This window comes from Apis florea, unplaced genomic scaffold (genome assembly GCF_048593485.1).
Source record: "Apis florea isolate Af1SG1 unplaced genomic scaffold, ASM4859348v1 contig_1767_pilon, whole genome shotgun sequence".
NCBI classification, from domain to species: Eukaryota; Metazoa; Arthropoda; class Insecta; order Hymenoptera; family Apidae; genus Apis; species Apis florea.
The window spans coordinates 427668-445501 of NW_028256473.1; the positions used below are offsets into that span (position 1 = coordinate 427668).

At 22.3% G+C, this 17834-nt stretch overlaps 2 protein-coding genes across 5 annotated transcripts; both read right to left on the reverse strand.

Moving 5' to 3' along the window:
- Window positions 1-73: 73 nt before the first annotated feature.
- On the reverse strand, window positions 74-12875 carry LanB2 (laminin subunit gamma-1). Of its 3 annotated transcripts, XM_003692301.4 has the most exons (26): window positions 12749-12875; window positions 11593-11953; window positions 10422-10680; window positions 9188-9489; window positions 8766-8971; window positions 8328-8431; window positions 6583-6771; window positions 6148-6373; window positions 5785-6041; window positions 5460-5632; window positions 5247-5379; window positions 4963-5187; window positions 4688-4876; window positions 4419-4604; window positions 4140-4342; window positions 3838-4053; window positions 3493-3763; window positions 3047-3225; window positions 2832-2962; window positions 2650-2760; window positions 2256-2454; window positions 1944-2181; window positions 1659-1834; window positions 1396-1578; window positions 1202-1319; window positions 74-1097 (listed from the first exon to the last, which is right to left on the reverse strand). In XM_003692301.4, exons 2-26 carry the CDS (start codon window positions 11746-11748, stop codon window positions 862-864), a joined length of 4866 nt encoding a protein of 1621 aa, XP_003692349.3. In that variant the 5' UTR covers window positions 11749-11953; window positions 12749-12875; the 3' UTR covers window positions 74-861. The 3 variants fall into 3 exon arrangements, with proteins under 3 accessions (XP_003692349.3, XP_086764790.1, XP_086764794.1); XM_086908664.1 differs by lacking the exon at window positions 11593-11953 and having other exon boundaries at window positions 12749-12810; XM_086908668.1 differs by lacking the exons at window positions 8328-8431; window positions 8766-8971; window positions 9188-9489; ... (1 more) ...; window positions 11593-11953; window positions 12749-12875 and adding an exon at window positions 7039-7634.
- A 730-nt stretch (window positions 12876-13605) lies between these two features.
- On the reverse strand, window positions 13606-15656 carry LOC100868161 (rhythmically expressed gene 2 protein). 2 transcript variants are annotated; one of them, XM_012484624.3, is made up of 3 exons: window positions 15534-15656; window positions 14917-15214; window positions 13606-14454 (listed from the first exon to the last, which is right to left on the reverse strand). In XM_012484624.3, the coding sequence occupies exons 2-3, from the start codon at window positions 15199-15201 to the stop codon at window positions 13981-13983; spliced, it is 759 nt and encodes a 252-aa protein (XP_012340078.1). In that variant the 5' UTR covers window positions 15202-15214; window positions 15534-15656; the 3' UTR covers window positions 13606-13980. The 2 variants fall into 2 exon arrangements, with proteins under 2 accessions (XP_012340078.1, XP_003692348.2); XM_003692300.4 differs by lacking the exon at window positions 15534-15656 and having other exon boundaries at window positions 14917-15327.
- Window positions 15657-17834: the final 2178 nt, after the last annotated feature.

Below are 17834 nucleotides of genomic sequence, written 5' to 3' on the forward strand. Positions count from 1 at the left end.
CTAAAATATTTAGTTTATTTTGTATATTTTTGAAATATTTTTGAAATATAACATACTGATATATTACACCATATATTTTCTGAGGTTTATTTATTATTTATTCATATTAGATATATATAAAAAATTTGTATAAAAATGTTATGATACTTAAAAATGATGTGTAATGATATATATTATAATATATATTTAAATTTCTATTTTCTTTCTAATTCTGAAAATATTTTCACATAGATTTTTAATAATCTATAAGCAAACCATACAATATATGTTAATTTATTTATTATTCGATTTTGTATATTAAAAAATTATCCTTCAAAGGAACTTTTGACGCTTTCTTAAAACTTATAAATGATTGTATATAGATACTATATACATATTTATACATACGTACAAATAAACTGTATTATAAAGATGAACAAATTGAATAATGCAAATGGCCTGATAATAATAATAAACAATCTATGATAAGATCTTTGGTATGATGGTCATTATATCAGTTGTTTGTATATAGAAGCGCATAATATTTAAAAAAAGAAAAAATATAAAATCACATTATAAATGATATGTTAAATAAAATGATTTAAAAGTAAATATTCAAGTAATATCTGCTTATTTAACACTAATGTATAATTATATTATAACTTATTTAATTTTATCATAAATTTATGATTAAAATATACTTTACAATTCTTGAAGAAAGCTGTAATATAGTACGAATCTTAATTTTAAAAGGAAATATGATAAATTTTGCAATTATTATTTTAATATCTTTTAAATCTTATTTCTTTCTTCAATGCATGTAAGGCACTGTAGCATTATGAAGTTTTACTTTTAAATATTATACAAGTTTAAAAATGTTTTTCACGGTTCAAGTCGTAAACGTTTTTGACAATCAACAGGCAAAACTTTTCTTATTTCATCAATGTTTTCAACTTCCATTCTTAATCTACTAACTTCATCTTCATAATTCTTTACCCATTGTGTTTGTAAATTTTTTGCATCGGTTAATGTACGAATTCTTTGATCTAGATTTGCAGCTGCAATTTCCTTTTCAGCTGCAGCTAAGCGTTCTTCTAATCGATTTAAATCAGCATTATCTAAAAATAAAAAATTTAATTTATATATATTTATATAAAGATTAAATTAAAATAAAATAAATAATAGAATTATAAAATTATGATAACAGAAAAAAGTAATATACCAATTTCCGGTAGATTTTCTAATTCTTTTATTATTTCAATTACTTCACTTAGAGCTTTATCAACTTGCTGTGATGCTAACGTTACATTAATCTTAGCTAAACCAACTTTATGATTTGCCTAAAAAAATTAAATAATATACATAATTTTTATTATACATTATTATATTAAGTATTATATACAACTGATGTCTTACTTCAGTTGTAATATTTGTATCTTGATCACTTTGATTTTCATGTTGTTTCATCATAGAATCTGTACTATCTACCCTTTGATGTAATTTTTCAGCTTCATTTCCTACGCGAACTGCTTCTATTTTAATTTTATTCGCTTCAGTTCTAATGTTGTTTGCTTTTGCACTAGCTTCTTCTGCATATCTCTGATATAAAAATATTTTATATTTAATACATACAAAATTATATTATATATAACATTATATATAACATTAATTATACTAACTTGAGAATCTTGTGCTATTTTGCGTGCATATTCAGCATTATTTTCAGAACCATTTAATTTTTTTTCAGCTTGTAAAGCTTGATTTGTAGCATTTATGATTAATTCTTCGATATTTTTAATATCTTTTAAAGCATTTTGAGCTTTAATACGTTCGCGCTCTACTTCAGCATGAAATTCTAAAAGAAATATCATAATTAATAGATATACTTTTCCTTTTTTTTTTAAATTTATCATTATTATCAATAAAAATTATTATATGATATATATAATTAATATGATATATACCGCCTAATTTTTTTAATGTTTCCTGAGCTTCTTTCAAAGTTTGATCTCCTCGTTTTACAGCATCATCTGCTTTTTCATTTGCGCCATCTAATTCAGCCAAAAGTTCGGCCGTAGCTGCTTGTTGATCCTGCGCTCGTTCTATTAACTCTTCACTTTTTATTACTTTTTGTGCCATTTCATTTATAAGATTTTCATTTTGATCTAATAATAATTGTGCTTGTTCTTTCAATCGCAATCCCTATAATATTTTATTATCAATTAAACTATCATAAATAATTATCAACAACAATATTTGTTATAATTTATATTTACTTCATTATTCACATCTTCAATTTGATTTCTTAATTGCTCGATGTCAACAGGTGGAAGTGCTAAATCGAGAATCAATAGATCTATTGCTTCTTGTGAAACAGTGGATGATTTAGTAGCTGCTATGTTGGTAAGATTTTTCACCTCATTCATACGATGCTCTAGTAATTCTAATTTATTTTCCAATCCTCTAATATCATCACTAAATATATAATTAATTTTTTAAAACTTTATTTTTTTAATACTACGACATAGTTAAAATAATTTTGAAAACTATATTAATATAACTATATATTGATATAATTATATTATATTGATAATATAATTATTAATATAAACATTGATAATAATTATATTATTACTTTATTTTAATATAAAATAATGAATAAATACATACGTTATATTAGTGTATTTTCCTATAGCTTTCTTTGCAAGAGTGTAAGCTTCTATTGTTGTATTTCGAGCTCGTTCTGCTAGTGCATGTATTTTTTTCGCTTCATTAACATTTCTATAAATAAAAAATAATATATAGATATATTTTAAAGAAATATTTAAAATTTATAAAACTAAATTACTCACAAATCTGCTAATACACGCGCTTCTTGTGCAATTGAAGTCATTTGTTTATTTCCTTGACCAACTTGTTCTGCGCGTAATTTCGCTTTTGTTAATGCAGTTGCTCCATCTGTAGCTAAATAATCTTCTGTTTCCTATTTATATTTTAATGATAAAGATTTCATTCATATATTAATTTTTATTATAAATTTTATATAAAATTATATTATTTTTCTTACAGTTAATTGAGCATGTATTTTATCAAGCACTTTTTCTGCTTCATCAATATTCATTAAACCTTCCAAAGTAGTTTTATATGCATCAGAAGCAGTTAAATTTACAGTTTGAGAGATTTCACTAATTTCATTTAATTGGTCGCGCAATTCATCAAGTTGTTCCACCAAAGTTTTATTTTCACCTAAAACATTTTCTTCATATAATCTTATCCAAATGATATTATTAATTCTATTACATTTTTTACATTTCAATCTTGTTTTTCATTTTAACTAATAAAAAACTTATGATTAATGATTGAAGAAAAATTTTAAAATTACATAATTTTATACACTTAATAACAATTTATTTTTACTTTCTTCATACTTAAAAATTATTAATAAAAAAAATCGAATTCAATTGAAATGACTCAAGAAATGAATATATAAAAGAGTATATAAATTATACTTACTACCTGATCCTTGTTTTGCGATTTGTAAAAGATTCTTTACTTTATCCTGAATATTTTTTAATTCTTTTTCAAAATCTGAATCTTTTATAACTGTTGGACTACTGTTAATCTTTTTGAGTGTATTTTCTAGTTCAGTTAAACGTATTCTGTGATTATTAGCAGCAGCTTGAACAAGATTGTAACAATCAGGACAATCGACACATCCATTTTGTCTGTTGTGTTTATTTTCTTTACAACGATCACAACGTCTTCCTTCTACATTTGGTAAACACTAAAATATAAAAATAATTATTTTAATAAATAAATTAAATTTTTTATCATGCAGTACATTTTTAATAAACCTACTAGACACTGTCCACTGGCATCACATTGCAGATCTTGAGAACCAATACTATCACAATCACAAGGTTTGCAGCCTTCTCTACTAAATCCATATTGATAAGGAACGCACGCATCACAATGTTGTCCAGTAATCCCAGGTCTACATTCACATTGACCAGTAACAGGATTACAAGTACGATTATAAGATCCTTCAGTATCACAATTGCAAGGCGTGCATCCCTAAAATATATGTATATAATTATTTAATTTAAAACAAGCTAATATTCATCTTATATTTGTAAAACGATTATAGCAATTTGAAGTACCTCTCCACTTAATATATGATAATATCCTTCTTCACATTTATCACAATTTCGACCAATCACATGAGATTTGCAAGTACAATGACCTGTTAATTGTTCGCAAGGTGCTACTCTACCATCATTGAGTTCAATTGTACCTGGTGGATAACATTGGCATAACTTACATCCATCTTCTTTACGATCAGATAATGCATCTCCATAATATCCTGTTGAATATTACAAATATAGTTATTTAAAAAATCAAAAAAATATACTAAAAAAGTAAAATTATATTTTACATGCCTGAAAGACATTCTTCACAATGAAAACCAGCCGTGTTATTTACACATTTCAAACATTCACCAGTTTCATGATTACAATTTCTTACAGCGTTTAAATCGATATTGTTGTTGCAATCACAAGGTCTGCAAGCTATACCTTTTTCAGGATTTCCAAAGTATCCATCCGAACATGTTTCACATCTAGGTCCTAAAACAAAGAATAACATAAATAATTTTTTATAAAAAGTAAAAAGTAAAAAATTATTTAAAATATTTAAAGTTTTATTTTACCTGTTCTACCCAATGGACATTCAGAACAAATTGGATCTGGATTATTGCCAAGTAATATACAAGGTCCATTATCGGGACACGGACATGATTTACAATCATCGGGTGTACCCTTTAACGGATGGCCATAATATCCTCGTTTACATAATTCACAATTACTACCGGCCGTATTATGTTCACAAATGCATTGTCCTAAAATAAATCAAAAAATGTAAATATCCAAATATTAAAATAAATTGTGAATCAATTTTTATTTCAAATTTACTTAAAAAAAATACCAGTTTCAGCTTCGCAAATATCTGCATGATTATTGCAATTACAAGGAATACAAAGGGCAAAAGGACCACCATTTGGCGGATCATGATGAAATCCAGGAGCACAAGATTCACAAAATTGGCCCACATAACCATGAGGACAATCACAATGTTCCACCCAATCAGCACTTTCACCTGCAGCACCTCGAAGTGCTGTTTCCAGTTTGACATCATCTAAGAATCCTCGACCTATAGAAAGAAAATTATATGATAGAAATAATATTTTATCTTCAAAATAATTAAAATACCTTGATGTGTATAGGTTCCACGAATTTTAATAGCTGTTAAGTTTGATAAAATAGACATAAAAGCTCGAGAAGAAAGACGAGGTTCCCAACCATAATTAGGATGTTCATGCAATTTAAAACGGTATTCATATGGCTGAAATCATTTTTTATAAATTAATAAGCTATAAATATGATTGGATCACTATTTAATTATATTAGATAAATCTTATTTACTGTCACTGAAGGTAAATGATTGTTTTGTCCAAAAATTGGTTGTGTAATTTGTTCTCCATTGCCTCCTTCAAATATAACATCACGAACAGTAGGTGCAGGACCAGCCTCTCCAATTCTCAAAGTAAACGACAAATCTTGATTGTAAGAGGCTCGTTGATCACCAAGAAATCTATCTGTATAATGCAATGATATTCTTAGTTAGTAAATATATGTAGTATAAATTTTTATTAAGACAATCAAATGTTTTACTATACACATTTGCTATAAGAATGATATAAGATTTTTAGAATTTTTAGAATGATATAAGAATTTTATTTATATTTACCAGGTGCAACAAAATAAACATTGTCTCGATCTAATGCTGTAGCAGATATTGTTTGAGTAAGAGGATCATATTGAAGTCTTATTGGATTACCAGCTACAGTAGCTTTCCATCGTTCAGCTCCTCTCACAAACATACTTTCTATTACAACTTTAGAATAACCACTTGCTGGTTTACATACTGAAGAATGACCATAACAAAAACATGGTGTACAACCAAATTTATTATCCATTGCAAGATTGAAAAATCCTGGTTTACATCTATTTATTATAGAAACGATATTATTAAATGTGTAATTTTACTCAGTTATTTATTTTTATAATTTTATAGTGTCATAAAAAATATTAATGATATAAATATACTAACACTCGACATCTTTTTCCTTCAACATTTTCTTTACATGTGCAAACACCACTGATAGGATCACAATTTGGTGTGTTTGTAAGAGAACCTGCTGTATTACATTCACAAGAACTGCAACCATATGAACCAAAGTTATAATAATTCGCTGCGCAATGATCGCATTTATCACCTGTTACACCAGGTTTACATTGACATTTTCCTTCACTGTTACATTGTAAACTTCTTGAACCTATAATATCAAATATTTATTTAAATATATATTTTATCAAATATTTATTTTGTATTATATTTTTATTTGTTTTGTATTTTTGATACAAATAAAAAATTATAATATTTCTTATTATATATATTTATAATTAACAAATTACAAATATATTTTATAATTAATAAATATATTTTAATTTTAAAATAAAAATAGAAAAAAATATATCAATTTACCGATTTCATTGCAATTACAAGCAACACAATAATTATCTTCAGGACGCTGATAGAAATTTTCTCGACAACGTTCGCAATTCGCACCATCACGATTAGCTCGACAATCTAAACAATGTCCACCATGACCAGTGAGCTTATATAGTTCTTTATCAAAAAAGCATCTTTCTGAATAACCATTGCAATTACAAGCTGAAAAATAAGATTACAATCATAATCAACGTAAAATTTATATTTTTTTATATAATATTGTATAATTTTGAAATATTTCAAAATTTTATATTATAAATTATAATTTTTCATAAAAAATTGTTAATATGATATTATAATATTTTTTGGATTATATTTTTTTATATAATATTGTATAATTTTGAAATATTTCAAAATTTTATATTATAAATTATAATTTTTCATAAAAAATTGTTAATATGATATTATAATATTTTTTGGATTATTTACTGGATTTTGAATACCATGGCAAAATTTCATTCCAGTGTGATGAAGTAATAGTCATTACATTAACAAATATTAAATATGTAATTAATTTCATTTTAAATGAAAGTTCAATTATACAATTTATAAACAAAAAAAGAGTAATTTTTTAAAAATATCATTCTTCATAAGAATTTGAGATATATTCTAAAAATATATCTAATAATATTTAAAATATATTATATATATTTTAATATATTTGGAAAGTATATCTTATATTTTTGACCAATGATTCATAAAATATGTAAAATATAAAAGTCTTTCAATTTGATAAAAAATAGCCATAACAATAAAAAAGTTATAAATTTAATTAATAAATTAAAATATATAAATATATAACACAGATTTTTTTATTTAATGACAAACAATATATTTTATACTAAATAATATAATTATAAATAAATGTATAAAATCAAAATCATCCTTTTTTTTTTAAAAAATCATGTAATGACTCAATGTGATATAATGAATATCTACTTATATCGCGATATCTTGAACACTGAGTTCGTGGTCTACAGAAAAGCTGCATTATGTGTTTCTGCCAACAGTCCCCACTTTAGAACAAGCAATGAACGTAAAAGGTAATGCCAACGTGATCGTAAACGTAAACTCTCTTTAGTTGCTCAGAAAGGTGATACCCGTAATACTGAAGAAATCTTTCTCTTTTATATATAATACTTTTATGAGTGAAAAAAATATTAAAATTGATATAGGAGATAATATGAATGTAGAAAAATGATTTATTTTTATAGATATAGATAACTTTTTTCAATAAATTAACTTTCTCATTTTTTTTTTTTTAAGTTAAAAAATGTTTCTTAATAGAATAACAATATAATATATATATTTTATACATTTTATATAAACTTTTTTATCATTCGTTCTCTTAAATATTACATAAAAATTGATATTGCATCTAATAAAATTGAATAATAGTATTATCAATTATGTTGCTTTTAGCAGATTTAAATAAAAGCTGAACAAAGATTTAATATAATAATAATAATAATAATAATAATAATAATAATAATAATAAAAAACTAAAAATATGATTTATAATGATAAAAATATTTTTATTATCGAATAGAATACGAAAAATCGTTGGAAGAATAAGATTTAAATGAAATAATAATCCTTCAATGATATTCTCTTTTCGCTTATATTTGCGATATGTGTATATAAGTATAGTTGCAAATATATATTTTGTTTTTATTAGTTTATTTTAAATGTTATTCCATATTTAATATTTTACTTACGTTTACATTCGTGCGCATCTTTAGTAGTGGCACGTCCCCAAGGTGCATCATTGAAAAAGGGCATACACTCGTTGCAATCTGGACCTGCAGTATTATGTTCACATCTATAAAAGATTAAATCATATCCATTTGAAATTTATGAATTATAAATTTGTGATATAAAAAAATTAATATGAAATCACTTTAATTGTATTTTCTTAAAATTTCATAAATAATATAAAACATAAAATATGTAAAATAATTTTATATATAATTTTAAAATATTTTTATATATATTATGTATATATATTATATATAATATTTATATAAAATTATAATTAATTATTCTAATTATATATTTATTATCATTTCATATTTTATATTCTATATATTATTAATATTTAATCATTTTAACTAATTATTGTATATAGAAAAATAATTATTTATAAATTATCTTACCTACATACTCTACGAGTTTTTCCATCTACACTAGTACTGTTTACACATTCTCCAGCGTGACCATTGCAAGCACAACGTGCTCCAACAGCAACGTCAGCGATCGCATAGTAGTAGGATTTTAATACCTGATCATCGCCAAAAACTTCGTCACCAAAAGTGTTCATTTTATCCAACGTGATTCTTAAATCTGTCGCTTGCACCCATTCCTTTTAAAATAAGAATAATATTATATCATTATATATTTTTTTATTATATTAAATAATTTTGTTACTTTAATTTCATATTATTGTTTTTATTCTATTTTTAATATGTTATTTGTAATTTGTTTTCTACATTCAATAATAATTTTTGTAAAAAAAAAAAAAAATTATTATTGATGAAATAAAAAAATGAAAAATGAATTGATAAAATAAAAATTGTACCTGCAATGCTGTGTTAGATTCAAAATTATATGCCGAAGGTCGTCCTTCTAAAGTAGAATATGCGACAGCACCTTTCGTTAAAGGTGATATATCGGAATAGATAGAAGTACATAATACTCTGGTATCATCACCTCGTACTGTTTCCTTTGAATCCGGTAAATCATACATATCTCTACAACTCGCAGAATAAAATTGATAAGGTTCCCATGGCGAATTTTCATTTTTTCTCTTATAGATACCCCAACTTTCTGGACGTGGAGACTCAAAAAGCACTCTAACATATGTTATATCGAACGTCTTGCCTATAATTAATAATTATTAGAAAGCATGTGTATATATGTAAAAAAAAAAGATAGTAAAAAAATATAAATTATCAATTTAATAAAAATTGATATATGTAATATAAAGATAACAAAATTTTTATGATATAAATAGATATAAAAAATGTTTAAAAAAAAAATTATTTATTATAAATTATGATTTGAAATTATTAAAAAATAAAGATTCTACGCCATTGTAATTCTTCCCTAGCGGGATGCAAGTGGCTTTCTTTCTAAATGAACATGTGGTACATGTGGCAGAGATTCTATGTTTTTCTCATTTTTAAGAACCTTCTACTATTATCTGAGTTTTCGGAATGATATTAGAATTAGCTTCATTACATGTAGAAGATAAAATTATTTTATCATTAATCACAATTATTAATTTTATTTGTATAAAAAGATTACTTTTATTAATAATAAAATAGAATTCTATAACATTTTTTATATTCATTAATGCATTCTTCGAAAAAGATAAATAGTTGTTTTATTATTATTTTATGTTAAATAATAAATATATCATTATATATGATTTTATTATATAATTTATTTGAATAAAAATATTATTTTCCTGAAATATATAAAACTTTTGTAAATAACTGTATAGTTTTTCCATCAGTTTATAGTTCCGCATTTACAGTTATCATCGAGAATTATCTCATCGCATATACATCCTGATAGATAACAATATAAAATGAAAGAATAGAAATGAAGAAGAAAACGAAAAATATCGAGAAAATATTAAATTTATACCGTGAAATGCACTGATGAATGAATTTTCTTTTTCTATTTATAATATAAATTTCATAAACATTATCTATTTCAATTCTACGAAAAATTATCTCAATTAATATGAATACAGCCATATTTGAATTCAAACAAAATATAAAATATATAACATTTTTATATCATACCCAATGGTAATGTGAGATTAACTTGATTCGGATATTGAATTCCCTCATACATTGTTTCTGATTGCCACCAAGTTGCATTGTCATTATTATCATAATCGGTAAGAAATGAAGCTAAATGATCTCCATATCGACAAATTTCGCAGGACTTTCTTTGGACACCAGTTTGTTTACAAAATTCTGTTTGTCGATCTTGGCCACATGTATTTGTTGCCTCCATAAGAACATTAAATGCTGCATTTTCAAAAGGTGGTATACACCTCTATAACACGTGTTCAAAATAATATTTGATAGAATTTTTTAATAATAAATTTTTTTTAATAAATTTTCATTACAAAATTTAAAATATTTTTTATTTCGTAATGTTCAGAAATTATATCAATAATTACTTTTTTTTCACTATGTATATTTTTTTCATTTTCTTTTTTTTTAAATTAAAATTTAAATATTTTAAATTAAACATAAACATAACATATTTATATTAAATGCTAGTAAAATGATAGACAAAAATAATATAGGATCGGCCAAGATAATATTTTCAGATCATTTCAGTTTCGAATAGTTTATAACATATTTCCTATAAAATTCTTATAATATCCGAACGAAAAAATTTTACCTAAATTTCGAATTTTTTAAAAATTAAAATTAAAAAATTTTAAATAAAAAAATTAAAGAATTAAGAAAATAGATTAGAAAATTAGAAAAATAAAAATTGGAATTTTATTAAAGATTTTTGAAATTCTTTAATAGTCAAAGCGGTTATTTAATTATATTTATTATATAATTATCGTCGAAAATTGATGTAATTTCGAATCTTTAAAATGATAACCTAATGTAATAACATCTTCAAAAAAAAATTAAAATTTAAATAATTAAGAAAGAAAATAATTAAAAGTCTGTTTATGTTTATTATATTTATATTTATATTTTTATAAAATAATACTAATTTTTATAAAATAATATAATTGTGAAAGGTAATTTATATTTTTTTCAAAAAAGTAAAAAATAAATTAATCAAATTATTATTATTAAATTAATAAAAAATAATTATTTGATAATTAAATATAATAAAGAAAGAAAAAAAGAATAAATAAAGAAAGAAAAATAAAATAAATTGTTTTAATACTTATATAATATAATAATTTATATAAATATAATAAATAAAATTACGAACCTGTGGTCTTCCATTGTCATCATAGCATTTATCTTCATCACGATTTTTTGAAAATCGACTATAAAAAAGTTCGTCTAAAGGATCAGGTTCCGCAAATACTGCTACCAAGCAGATTGCAATTAAAATTAATATTTTCTTGTGTCTTCCTCTATTCATATTTGAACTTCTTTAGATGAGTTCTTTTTTATAATTTTTTTAATAATTTTAAATGAAAACTTTCAAACTTTTTTTGAATTTTTTAAAGGTCAGAATATACACTAATTTTCGACTGAGTTCATTGACAAGAAAAGTTCCCACAATAATTTTTATTTTTACTGTCGCGATTGCATTTCGGAATCTTCCGTTCTCCTGGCCTTCATATCTAATATTTATTAATTTTAGTATTAATTTTTTGTTTCTCTATACTAAATTTACTAAATTTAACACATAAGAAAATATATACATGTAATTTTTATAAAAATTAAAATGAAAATATTAATTACATACAAAAACTTAGAAAAATCGAATATAATTCTGTTTTCAAATTTATGTCATTTCACAATGAAAAATTATGAAAATTATAATTTAAATATAAAAACCACAAATTTATAATTTAAAATAAAATCATATATATACATAAAATATATTACTATATAAAATAAAAATGTTTATTGTAAAATTTATATATTTCTACATATATTTTTCACTGATCTTATAAAATAATTTTTAATTCAAATTAAAATTCTGCAATGAATTAGTAACATTTGTTAAAATAAAATAATTAAATATTAATTAATATATATTCTAATAAATTATTTTATATTTAATATTGTTTCTTTTTTAAAATCTATTTTTTGTTATTTAAAATTTTCAAAATTTTGAAGAATAAATATACATATTTCTTCTGATCACATATTTCAACATATAAATCACGAACCGCAATTTCAATAAATATTTATAAGTTATAATTTAAAAAATAAACAATGTCAATTTAAAGAAGAAATTTTGTAACCAAAAAAAATAATCTTTTATTTCTTATTAAAATAAAGATTTGAATAATTAATATTCACAAAATTACACGAAACACAAATTGATCGCTAATTCACTTCTTTTTCAATAAAAAAATTCACATTAGTATCACGAATTTTTAAAATGAACAATAAATTTTCATTCTAACCTCTTCAACTGATAGAAGATTGGTAAATCACAAGAAAGCTTCTTTCCTTGCAACAGTTTAGCGGGATACTGAACGAGAGTTATATCGCATCGTATCGTTGTCGTAGATATGAGTGAAAGAATCGTATATGTCGAATATTTGTAGTGGTAATATGCCGTAGGAAGTGTAGGCTAAAAGAAATGTAACGATGAAATTGTTATATTTTATATTTCATTACTAGCAATAATGTGTATAAATATATATAATTATGTTTTTTAAATTTTTAATTTTAAAAGAAAAAATATTTTAAAAATTTGAAAAATATTTTCTTGATATATTTATGAACACAATAAATAAATAACACAATAAAAAAATCTTGAAATAATTAAAAATCTTAAATTAAGCATTATTTATTTAATAGAGTTTTATTTTCGCGAATTGAGAATTGAAATATTATTTTAGAATTATATTATTTTAATAGAATTCATGATCAGTAATATCTTGCTAGAACGGAAGTGAAAAGATTAGAAAACGATGACTTCTTCCTATCATTATCAACAATACAATAAAATACTTCAAATATTCTCACTTCATATTTTTATCTAATTTTAAATAAAATATGTTAAAATAAATAAAATACAAAGATGAATGAAATATAGAGTATTATATAAAAATATAAATAATTTTAAAATATATTTTTAAAATTATCTTATGTTTACTATAAAATTGTAACAGTATCACATTATTATAAAATTCATTATTTTATATAAAATTTATATAAAATTATATTTTACATCAATTCAACAAGTATATAAGTTATTATTAATATTTAAAAATATATATATAATATTAGTTATTGTAGATATATTTGTCAAAAATTGTTATTATACATTTATATTTTTATTATAAATACAATTTAAATACATATTATATAAAGAATATGTTATAAACATTATGATATATTTTTCCGTTTATCTTATTATTTATATATACAACAATATTAAATGTTTTAATTTTAATTTAATAAAATATATTTATAATTTTATTAATTTCAATAAAATATAACATAGAGTATTATATAATCGGTATTTAATTTCATTGTTAAATAAACAAATCAGAAATATTTATAATCTTTCCTGTTTTTTTTGTTATGACAAATCTTACCTATAAATTTATTTTTTGTTAAAATATGAATCTTATGATGATTTATAAAATACTATATTTTCAATTTTCATTTGACTATATTATGTACATTACATATCTCTATCTAAAAGTGTGGAAAGATGTACTTTTAAATCTCGAAGATTTCTAAACACATCCTTCGTAGGGACTTTTTTTTCATCTATAACATTATTATTATGTTGAACAAGGATAGCATTCCAGTTAGCATTTTTCGCTCCGATATAATCGTTACTAATAGAATCACCAATGTGTATCGCTTGTTGGGGAATTATATTGATATTATGTCGTTCTTTTGTTAACCTAAGAGCTTCATTAAATATTAAAGTATCTGGTTTCTCAATACCGAAATCATAAGATGTTAAAACGAAAGAAAAATAAAAACGAATCCTCGTGTCTTCAAGTACCGCTTCCAATCTCTCATCGAAATTTGATATTACACCCAAAATCAAGTCCTTTTCTCGAAGATATTCCAATAATTCGATTGTGCCAGGATATTTATGCCAACATAAGCTCGTACCATAGCACTTTATCAAACTGTTAGCAACCTACGGGTCATAATGATAAAAAAGGTCATCGACAGTAGGTATGAGTTTAGGTTAGATTTTTTTCGGTAATTATTTTTCTTTTTCTAATAGTACTTCCTGTATTTTATAATTTTTATATCTTTTTTATATCAACATAAAAATTCCAAAATAAAATTGGTTAAAATAAAAATTTAAATTATCGTAAATATAAAATTGGTATAAAATAAAAAATAATATGTAATGATAAAATATAGATAATTTATACTCACTTTAAAAATTAAATTAAAACAATTGTTAAGTTTAATTTATCTAAAAATATTAATCTTATTTTTGATAAATCATACCTTTAATTTATATTGATACATGTTTTATATAAAAATCTATATAGAAATAATTTTTTGTTAAATAAAAATGACATCAAATTTTATTTTAATCATTTCATTATAAATACTAAATTTTCGACATCGTGATAATTTTTATCACCTTATCCAAAGTAGCATCCGAAATATAATTGTGTTGCTCTTTGAAAATATTATGAACTATTTGTCTCCACCAATTTTTCCATCCAATGCCTGTATGTTTACCATAAACAGGATGTTCTAGACTAAGTTTACGAAAGTTGTTTTTGAAGCTTCGCGCCAATTTATGTGGATCAATTGACAGGCCGTGTTGAGAACCAATTTCGGCATAATGTTTCTCCAAGTTTGTCATCAGCAATGTATCAGTAACATCAAATGTTATTAATCGCGGTCGAGTGAACTTTATCATTATTAAATTTTGTCTACCAAAGAAATACCAAATATTTAGAATACTATTTTTATCATATAACATACGACGAAAAAAATACACTTGTTTCACGTCGTGAACAGTACTACCAATTGATCTCATATGAAGAAACATCATCTCATATTTTTTTTATATTTTCAACGCTATCATAAGATAACAATTTCAAATTTATTTTCATATAAAAAAATTGATACTAATTTAAATTATTTTGCGTTGCTATTTTATTTCATTATTTTAATACTAATTATGATTAATAAATATTTTTTGACACAATTTTTTGATAAAATTAATAATAAAAATTTATTTTTACTTACTATTTAAATTTATTTTTAATAAAATAACTAGTTGAAGAAATATGAACTGAAAAATAATCACATTAAAGAAACTTGTGCATCTCATTTCAAAAGAATAAAAATATGACGACTATTCTCACGCCGTCAACACGTGACATTTCTGTAAAAAACATGTGAATGGTGTTAGAATTATATAGAAGAATTATATAGAATTTTTTTAATTAAAATTAATGAATAATTAATAATTTATATTTAATTTTTTTTCAATTATCAAAATATTGTAATTTTTTCAATTATCAAAATATTGTATACATATTTATATATTATAAAAGATAATTTTTTATGCATCAAATTTTTGTTTAAATATGAAAAATTAGAATAAATGCAAGTATTTATTATATAAATATTAGATTATATATTTGAAAATAATAGCATACAAAAATGGATAAGTAACTTGTTTCTATATAAAATTTTGAATTATTAAGTATCTTAATGTCAGTAAATAAACTATTAATATCAAAAAATTATAAGATTCATTTGTTGTGTAAATTTAATTGAAAAATTCAAGACAAATTGTATGAATTTTATATACAATATTTTAATCAATATTTAACAATTGGAATAAGTACATAATTTCTCGCGTGACCTATTTATCACGCAATAGATAAAAATGTTCATTCGGTATGCGACGTACACAAGCATTATTTTGTAATATATGTGTAAATATATATAACATATATTATATATATACATATATCGTAAATAGAATGTAAAAAACTTTAATTATCTCTATATACAGTTTTACCTATTTATATTATACGTATAGATGTAAATATATATAAATTATAAAACATTACTATTTAATGTCTCTAAGAATAATAATAGTAACATGTGCTTCTTATATTCTCTATTAATATATGTATATATAAAAATGCAAGATCTTATTGCGTTCACTTAAATTTAATTTCTATTTATGAAAAAAATATCCAGGAGAAATTTGGTTATATATAATGATTTTTATGTCAGTAAAATCTAGTTATTGCAAATTGTTCTTGTTGCATTATAAAATTGTATTTGTTCGATTTTGATTCCATAGTTTGAAAACTTATTTATAATTATAATAATTACAAGAAAATTATGAGAACATTTAATTGATATTCCTATCTTATTCATATGATCGATAAAAAATTATTGACTCAAAAATAATATTATAGAACTTAAAAAGAATATTTTGAACATAATTCGATAAAGCAGGGTTTCTCAAACTTCCTGCATTTAGCACCATATTTGATATTAGTTTTTAATATTTATTCAAATTTTATTTTTTTTTTTTGTGTTTTTTCAAATTATAAATTTTTATTATTCATCTAATCTTTCTTTTTTTATTAAGATATGGATACAAAGAATTTCTACAAAAAACTATCAATATGAATTTATATATATATAATATTTCGAGTAAGCATTTTGCACTTTCATTCGATATTCATTTTGTTTTTTTTTTCTATATTTTTCTCAATCTTAAAAATACTCTTTACTATAGCATTGTAATTGCACTTTTATGATTTTCTTTATTTTTTTTTTTTTTAATTGTACAATATAAGGTAAAAACCTTCATAATTTATCAGTCAAATTTATATTATTTAATTCTATAATCTTATTTCTATATAAAAACATTTTATGGAGAATTAAAAAGCTGCTCGAATTAATCTCATAAGATCGTTTTCCAATAAAGATCTTTCAATATTCAAATGCAAAATGCTTTAATATCTTAATTTTCTACTTTTTATAAATTTTTCAATCACGTTTCATGAATTTTGTTCGATTCACTTTGAGAATCCCCGCAATAGCGAACTCTCACTTACAATCATTTGAACAGCTTGTTGAAGTTTTTTTAAGAGACAATTTAAATACGTCATACTGACTAATCATCACAGCAGAACAGTAAAGACGTAATTAATAGTCTAATAATAATAATAATAATATTAATAATAATAATAATAATAATAATAATAATAATATTAATAACAATAATAATAATATTAATAATAATAATAATAGTAGTAGTAGTAGTAGTAGTAATAACTATAATTATAATAATCGTAATAATTATATAATAATAATAGATTGTTTTTTTCGTAAATCTATATAAAGCAAAACATAAAATTTAGAGATACATTTCTTTAGATATTGCGCATCCTTTTTAAGTATGTCTTATATAAAAATATAAGACATATATATATTATATATTTATGATTTATGTTATTTATCTATCAAAATTTGGTATCTCACAGACTTTTCTATATATGTATGTATGTATATAAT